At 34.5% G+C, this 9,249-nt stretch overlaps 1 protein-coding gene across 2 annotated transcripts in view; it reads left to right on the forward strand.

The window, feature by feature from the left end:
• Window positions 1–1,076: 1,076 nt before the first annotated feature.
• The window catches only part of LOC106883419 (tyrosine-protein phosphatase non-receptor type 1), an 84,230-nt gene continuing 76,057 nt past the window's right edge, over window positions 1,077–9,249 (forward strand). The window contains exon 1 of one of the 2 annotated variants that reach the window (XM_014934411.2): window positions 1,077–2,178. In XM_014934411.2, coding sequence (XP_014789897.1) covers window positions 2,110–2,178 — 69 coding nt within the window. In that variant the 5' untranslated portion in view covers window positions 1,077–2,109. The remainder of the gene's footprint in view (window positions 2,179–9,249) is intronic. The other variant, XM_014934412.2, reaches the window with a different exon arrangement.

The raw sequence follows: 9,249 nt of genomic DNA on the forward strand, positions 1-9,249 counted from the left end.
TACCAATTATTTTTGTTGGTAGTTAATTTATTATTATTATTATTATCATCATCATCAATATTATTAATGTGAAGGCGCATGGCTCAGTAGTTAGAGCGTCGGGCTTACGATCTCGAGGTTGTGAGTTCGATTCCCTGACCGGGCTGCGTGTTGTGTTCTTGAGCAAGACACTTCATTTCACGTTGCTCCACTTCACTCACCTGTAGAAATGAGTTGCGACGTCACAGGTGCCAAGCTGTATCGGCCCCTTTGCCTTCCCCTTGGATAACATCAGTGGCATGGAGAAGCTTGGCTGGTATGCATGGGCGACTGTCGGTCTTCCATAAAAACAACCTTGCCCAGGCTTGTGCCTGGGAGGGTAACTTTCTAGGTCAGTCATGAGCGAAGGGGATCTCATCATCATCATCATTAGAGTGACTAATACCTTCTGAGTGAAATTTAATAGATGGAAATTGTGCCAAAGTACGTTGTATATGTTTATGTTCGTTTACAGGTATCGAGTTGCTTCCCTTCGTCCTCCCTCCCGCCCCCAAAAACCCCGGTAGCGTAGCTTTTCGTTAAATAGATACTAAAATGATTGATTAAAAGCCATGAAGGCGGCAGCCTAGTAAAAAAAAAATGTTTTTTTCACTTTGTACACTAAACGTAAATATTGTCCAGATTAAAAAAAAAAAAAAGCAGAGATAATTGAGAAGAGCAAAGTAATGTCCGAAACTTATTAAAAATAAGAAATATAACAACGTAAGAAGAAAACATTAGCTTCTTCATTTGTCAGTTGTCCAAGCAACAGAGAAGCTCCGCAGCATGAAGTCAACAACGTTTCTGATTGGTGAAAACAATATCTGCTGCTAGGGTGATATCTCTCTCCCTCTCTCACACTTACTCTTTTATTCTTCATACTCTGGTTGAGTGAGAGTGAGAGAGAGAGACACACACAGTCGTTGGAAGAAAGAGAAAGCTAATGGTTTAAAGAGAGAGTTCTATAAAGTGAGCGATAGTAAGAGGGGTAAAGATAAGTAAAAAACAGAGAGAGAGAGAGTATTATATAGAAAGGTAATAAGATAGAAAGGGGAAACGACAGAGATTAAGTGAGGAAGTAGGAGACGAAGGTACAGACGAAGGAGAGGGGTACAGCAGATAAAGAGTATTTAAAAAGACAGAAGGGAAAGCGAGTTATATAGAAGGACAGAATAAAAGAGAAAGAGATAAAGAAGGGGGAAAGAGAAAGACAGAGTGCTACAGAGATGGAGAGAAAGAGAATAAGCTATTCACACGCACCAGAACGGCTTTGTAAAAGTTTCAGGAATTTCACTACTGTATCATTATCTAATTCATCTAAAATATAATTGAAAGAGAAGTTCCATTAATACTGAAACAATTGTATTTTCCTGTAAAGTGAACGATACAACGTGTACTTGTGAATTACTTTCGCTACACATACACACGTATATGTATATACGTAATATATATACATACACACATGTATGTTCTTTTGCCCCGTCAGCCCGGATAGAACAGGCCTATGCTAAAGTGTCCTGCCTTAGCCATTTCGTATAGGGGTATATCTGGTACATTACCCTGTGTCGCTCTCTTTTTAGGTCTGGGTAATTCAAAGGAATTGAGCTGTTATTTCTAGCGGTTCAAGTGACTGCCTTCGTTGCCTTGCATGTATGTTATCATTCATGTAGTACAGCTATTTGATTCAATTGATCAATCTCTTTAGAAATCGCCTGTTGGTAATCGCAAGAGTAACCTGCTTTTCACCAAGTAACATCCGAGTTTTATCTCCTCTTGATCACGAACTCTTTTCCTCTTAATTTTCTCCCGTTAGATTATTCACACCACATCATAACACATTATATACATCCATACAGGCATATACATACATCTTTGAGTGTGTGTGTGTGTGTGTGTATACATACATACACGCACATATATATATATATATATTTATAAAATCAACCAATACTAAAACTTTCCAAAATTATAATAGACAGAGTATTTATATGCATATATAAAGATTGAGAAATTTAATTCATATACCTTAGCTTTCTCCCTTTCTCTCTGTACTCCTGTCTTAGTTTTTATTCCTTGAAAGCAACTGGAGGCATGTCGACCAGTGTCGAAAGACAGTTTAAAGAGCATGATCAGAATGGATTATGGAATGGTGTCTTTAAAGTAAGTATTATTTATCTATAAATTAATCTATGTCTTCTCTTTGTGTGTATATATATATATATATATATATATATATTATTAAATTGCAACAAACGTCACCATTATTAATTGATGTCTTAATCTGTTAATTTCTGGAACACTTGCTCTCGTAGCAAGCATTCGAACTGATAAAACCAGTATTTGAAATGTCAATATATATATATATATATATATATATATATATACATATACATATGTGTGTGTGTATATATACATATGTGTGTGTGTATATATACATATGTGTGTGTGTATATATACATGTGTGTGTGTATATATACATGTGTGTGTGTATATATACATATGTATGTATATATATATATATATGTGTGTGTGTGTATATATATATATATATGTATATACATATATGTATATATATATATATATATAGATATACATATACATGTGCACACACGTACAGTGTAACCAGTATACACGTACGCACATGTATATTTACATACGCTTATATGTATACACACATACATCAATCACACACGTATAAAATACACGTATTTTTTCAGTTTCATTATTTTCTAGCTATACCGGTTTTTACATGTTTAAACATAACATATATTCGTTTATATACCTAGTTTTCCTGGTCTGTCTATTTATCTATTCTCTTTCTCTCTCTCTGTCTCACACACAAAACAAAAACAGTATGTTTCTAACCTATAAATTCTTAAACTATACAAGCTATTACTCTTTTTTTCCGTGACACCAGAATTCTTGTCTTTTAGAATCGCGGACATGTTCCAAAGTTCATAATATGAAATGCCAACAATTAATGAGTTAATCATAACCATGTTACTATTATATATATATATACACATACACTTTTAGGGACATGTTTATCTGTCAGACACGGTTTGGGAAAGCCCCTCTCTCTACTTCAAACACTGATCTGTATCGCTCTACTTATTTCATGTTGTTTCATCCCCTATTCGACATGGTGGCAGCTCCTTCATTCCGTTTTCTGTGTAACAAAGGGCGGGTAGGGCTGTGCAATAGTCTACCCTCCTCGCTCAGCAATCCGGTAGATAGAACAGACCGGGATTCCCTCATGTGGGTTGTGTGTGTGCAACACAAATGAAGGTGTTTATTGTCAGTGTGTAGATTATATTTGTTCATAGTTGCTGTATTTATTTTAATTTACCACTCGGGTATTTCTTTCGAAGCGATCTTGCAGGCGACAGAAGAGAAACTCAATCGCTAGCTAATCTCCTCTCCAGCTTGGAAGAAATAGCGATACTTAAGCAACATGTATTGACTACTCTTTCTCTCGTTTGTAAAAATCATTCGCGATTTGGTTTGCTTAAGATTTTGGTTTAGATGCACGTGTTGGGAATCCCTGATAGGAATGTTGATGTAATTGTCTTTAAAATAAGATGTGGTTGCTATTGCGATTTATTTAGCTCCAGGTCAGTTCTGATGGGGCAGGGATTATGATGAGGATGATACACGTTCTATTTCTAACACCTTTTTTTTTTCCACACAAGGTCTCTAGGACTACATTATCCAATATCTCACGTGTCTTCATTTTGTAACAGTAAGAATGATTTGTGAAAGATTTTACTGCTATTTCTAGCAGGTCGAATGACCACGTGCAGGGTTCCTCGTGAACTCCTTAACTGAAGTAAAGCTTGTTTGTTATCCCCACCTCTTTGTGGACATGTGATTGTGACCTTTATTCCATGTCATCTAGATTTAGAATCTAGACTAGACGAACTCGGTTGTTTGACCTCATGTCAGCTTTGATCCAGCCGACCTTTGATATAAGGCATTCCAACCGTGATCATCCCCATAATTTTTTCAGTGTTATCTCGAATTACATTAATTTATCCTTCCACTCAATGATTGAAGGGTGTGCTTTGAAGGAAAATTGACTACTATTTCTCAGTCAATCAAACGACCGTGAAAAGTCACACTAGTTGTCGGTGTCACATTTCTTTACCCTTGTACACAATGTTGGTCTACTTTTTCTCGTTCATACAGTATGTCTCATGATCGGTTGTGATTGATGTTAAAATAGAACATGGGAAAGCTGTGAAGCAGTCCTTAAGGCTCTCGGAGAAATAAATAAATTCTTTTATACTCTATACTTCTTCCCTTTAGTTTGTAAATGTAATCGTTTATATGATTGTGTATGTGTGGAGCAACGTCCCGCCTTGTGTGTGAATTTTCCGTTTGTTCCTTTGTTGTGTTTTTAAGGACTCTATGTAATTTCGGTTGCATACAAATTACAGTTTCTGTAGGGTCTCGCATACGAAGAATTGTGTTGAAACGGATGTTTCAGTCTTATCAGACCTCCTCAGTAAAACCTTTTCTACTATATTTTAAAGAGACCAGAATATGTCCGTTGTTTTCCCCAATCTTCGTTGTCTATATTGTCCAAAAATTTCGGATCAATTCAACCACCCTATTGGAGTTATATCCCTTGTTTTCGGAAATAAGGAGATTTCTTTACTAATTGCTTGGATAATCTCGGCTTACTTTATGTGTAAGATCCCAGCATATTTCAAAATGTATAAATAAGTCATTGCGTTGTCATAAAAAGCTTTTTGTGGTCGTCTTGAGAAAAATCGTCTGTCCTAGGTGACGAGAAATTACCGCCATTTCATAGCATTTACGGCGCCAAGACCACGTTCTTTTCTTTTGTCTAAATATTTTTAGTCAAATAAAAACATGCTGTTAAGAAAGTTAAAAAGAGGCAAAAACAAATCACTTGAACCAAATGTTAATTTATTTCTGTCTTTATAATTACATGAATCACTGTTAATATGTTGAGAACCGAGGTTATCCCTGATCTGGCAGTGAACGTTTTTTTTAATGTTTTTCTTCCAGACATAGTGTATCTAGAATTGCAATCTCCAATGTGTTCAGTTTTTTTGTTTTGTTTTAACAAAGCAATGTGTTATTCGTGGGAGATTTAACTACTTTATCTAACAGGTCGTGTGACGAGTATAGGCTCTTTTTTGTTGGCTCGTGCCAAAAATGTTATCTATACAACATTGCTGTTTTAACAAATAAATAAATTTTGAATTGAAAAATCAAATCCAAACTTCCTAGTTAACTAAATAACTTGTGAGGAAGTAGATAGTTTCTTTTAAATTCCAGAGCTGCCTCGATTCGAACGCAACTTTGGAACCAGCACGCCTTAGGCGTTGCTATGAAAATCATACAAGTTAGAAAACTGAAAGCAGGAAACGGAAACATTTTCTGGTTTCTTAGTAACTGTTGTGTTTCTCAGAATTTGACACAAAACTTCAAACTTCTCTAGTATCCTATTCAAAGAAATTTTAGGAAAATTTTCTCGTACTTATTCATACGCATTTTGACCTTATTGCAAAATTATGAAAGTAATGCGTGTACAATAATGAAAGCATTAGTTTCATTTTCATGATGAATATGTTATTTCAGACGCAAATAAATTTATACAGTTTTTTGTATGTCTCTTGTGATCCATTTGAATCGAAAGCGTTGTGAACTGGTATTATTAAATTTTTACACTTCATATTACTTTCATTATGTTGCTCTTGTAATTTGTAATAGAGCCCCAACATTTATTTAGGATTGATTTTCTTCGAATTTTCTTTTAAATAACCCGTCATCAAATATTTGTATCTGAAAATGTCTGTATGTGTGTGTATAAAATCACTGATAATATTATCAACGGTTATTGTTATAAAAATTAGTTGGTTCAAACACTTTATTTCAAAATTAACTAAAATACTGGAATTAAAAAAACCCAGATATTAAACTTTTCAAGTAAACCACTACACTATCACTACCTATGATTTCTATGATAATCAGAGCAACAGATTCACTGGTTGTGGAGACGTTGTAAGGTGCTGGAATCATATGGTGGTGCTGGTAGTGGAGACGTTGTAAGGTGCTGGAATCATATGGTGGTGCTGGTAGTGGAGACGTTGTAAGTTGCTGGAATCATATGGTGGTGCTGGTAGTGGAAGTACTGGTGTACTAAGATGGCTGGTATTAGAGTTGCTTGGTGTACATCAGGAATCATCTTTAAGGTTGGCTGTGAGCGAGCACGAGAAGGAACATCGGTCATAGTTCTGTTTCCCTTATGAAATCTTTGAGAGAGTTCAATGAAATTCTGATTTCTAAATTTATTCACACTATGTTATTGTTTTCTACTTCATGTAAAGTGTCTAAATGCTATTATTACAAAACACTCCTCAGTACAATGATGGAACTAAAAAAAAAAAAGCAAAGGACTAGAAATATTGAATGTCTGTGGATAAGTAACCCAAAATGAGTCAGTGCAGTTTCTGTTTATTTAAAAATTCCACAGCCACTGTTTGAGATTTTAAAAATCGGATCAGACATTGAAAAATCACCATTTAATAATGAGAACATAGATTGTTTAGAGAGTAATATCTAGTAAAGATAGTAAAATTGAATCAACATTGAACATCAGTTTGGTAATGCTTGTGGAAAGAATGCTTCAATTAATGGACTGCTGATGTGCTGAAAAGCAGAAATGTTTGGTAAAGAAATGGGTAAAAAAACGCCTCACACCAACTGATGGATAGTTTAACAGGCAGAAAAGTGAGAAAATATTGTATACAAATGTGTTCATAGTGAGGAGAGTTAAAACAAAATGGTAAAATCTAAATGCAGATGTAACAAAGCTTTGTTTTCATGCATTGCCCAAGCATACTTTCCCATTTAAGCACAAAAATGCCAAAAGTTTTGAATCTTTAAAAGATCAAGTTGTAGTTCTTTGTCCTAATATGAAGGGACTAAAATGAGAGCTTTTAGTTAGTGAAAAAGTAAAAATCTTTGTTTCAAGTGTTAAAAGTTCATTTGTTTTAATGTAAAATGCATGGGTTATTACAAAATTCTTAACAACTGATTAAGTGGAATTTGAAATTTAAGTTTAAAAATGTCTAGTTGACAACTATATATCAAATGGATGTCTTATAAAACTATTCTGCTCATACAATAACAGCCATCCCAACAATCCAACACACCTCCATCATCAGCTGCCCCATGGATATCACTATGGTTTCAATATTATGGCAAGTATAAATTTGTCATTCAAGAACATCTTGTTTCAGTCACTACATCATTATAATTCAACTATATGTCCAAGGCATCTTATAGGCTTTAACCTTTTAGCGTTTAAACAGGCCATATCCAACCCGAATATGATACCTGTTTTATGTTCTAATCAGTCAGAACCAACTTATCATGCCTACCTTTCAATGGCATTCTGAAAATATACAATCACATCATCAAAATTTCAAAGCATGATTAATCTAAAACTATGAGAATGAAAAAAAACATATTTGATGGAATAATTTGAATGCTAAAGAGTTAAAGGCTTGTTATCAGATACAATTTTGGACAAGAATTTTAATCTTTTAGCATTCAGATTACTTTGTCAAATGTAATATTTATTCACATTGTTTTGGATTAATCATGCGGATCTTTTTTAAAACGGGGGCCACATTTTTCATTAACGAAACACTTTGAAACTTGGAACACTGGTAGAATGTGTCATATAAAACATCTTTTTCTCTTAGTCTTCTTAAAAAAAAAGAAATCCATAAGTTATTCCATGTTAAAGTTGTTGTATTTCTGTAATTTCAACCAATCACTGACGTCCATTCAGCCGATATACATTAAGTGCCGACTACATAAACAAACGATTCTGAAACAATTAACCCTAACCCTAACCCTAGGGTTAGGGTTAAAGCAAATTTAAAATGAAAAAAGCAAATAAAACGAAGGTATGGAGATTAAATACGCTTTACATCGCTTAATCAGCCAAAGGAGTAAATATAAACAACTGAATACTTGTCAGTGATTGGTTGAAATTATCGAAATAAGACAATTTCTTACATGAAATAAATTCGAATACAAAAATATTTTTCTGTTCTATAACACAAAATAGATAAGTATACGAAGTTTGAAAGTCTTTCCGTACCAAAAACACTACGTAAAACATTAATGGAAAATGTGGCCCCCGTTTTAAAATAGATCCAATCATGCATTATCTCATAGCTTTGAGATTTTGATGTTTGTTTATTTTTAGAATGATATTATTAGGTAGGTGTGGCTGGTTTGAACATAAAAGAGAAAGAATTTTGGGGTTGGATATGGCCAATGCTAAAGGGTTAAGCAAACTTGATGCATAATGGATTCACTGTTACTAGCAATGTCATAGAAGCAAGTTCCATAGTGAACTTCACAAAATTGTTTTAAAACAAAATAGATTTTCTAAAACAAGCCCATTACAAATGAAATTTTTGGTAGAAGCTTTGGCAGAGAAGTTTGGAAATTAGTTGACTGTTAATGAGAAAGTTGAAGTGGGAGCTATGATGAGGGTTGGAAATATGTCAAGCTGTTTATAATGAAGACTCTAAATTAGAAGAGTAGGATGAATCAAATCCACAAGAAATGGTAGATGCCTCTCCAGCCAGTCCTCAAATGCAAGAAATCTCAGTATTTTGTTGGAGTATGCAGTGTCAACTAGTAGAATTTCAAATTCTTTGACTTATTTTTTTAACATTAATTCCAGCATTTTATCTTGTTTCAATCATTAGTCAGTGGCCATGCTGGGGCACCACTTTGAAAAATTTTTAGTCAAATGAACCAACCCTAGTTCTTTGTTTTTTTAAAACTTGGTGCTTATTCTATTGCTCTTTTACTAAACTGCTAAATTACAGGGGACATAGACACATCAACACCAATTGTCAAGGGGTTGTGGGAGACGGACACAGACGCACATACACAAAAGAGCACGCGCGTATATACACACACGCGCGCACGCAATGAGCTTATTTAAGTTTCCGTCTACCAAATTCACTCACAAGGCTTTGGTTGGTCTGAGGCTATAGTAGAAGACACTTGCCCAAAGTGTCATGCAGTGGGACTGACCCTGTAGCCATATGTTTAGGAAGCAAGGTTCTTACTACACAGCTACACCTAGGATTAAGAAATTTACAACTGTTTTCTATTAGTTTTATATGTGTTCATTTATAGATATAAATGTACTTTTTTGTTTCA

This window comes from Octopus bimaculoides, chromosome 20, assembly GCF_001194135.2.
Source record: "Octopus bimaculoides isolate UCB-OBI-ISO-001 chromosome 20, ASM119413v2, whole genome shotgun sequence".
In the NCBI taxonomy this organism is placed as follows: Eukaryota; Metazoa; Mollusca; class Cephalopoda; order Octopoda; family Octopodidae; genus Octopus; species Octopus bimaculoides.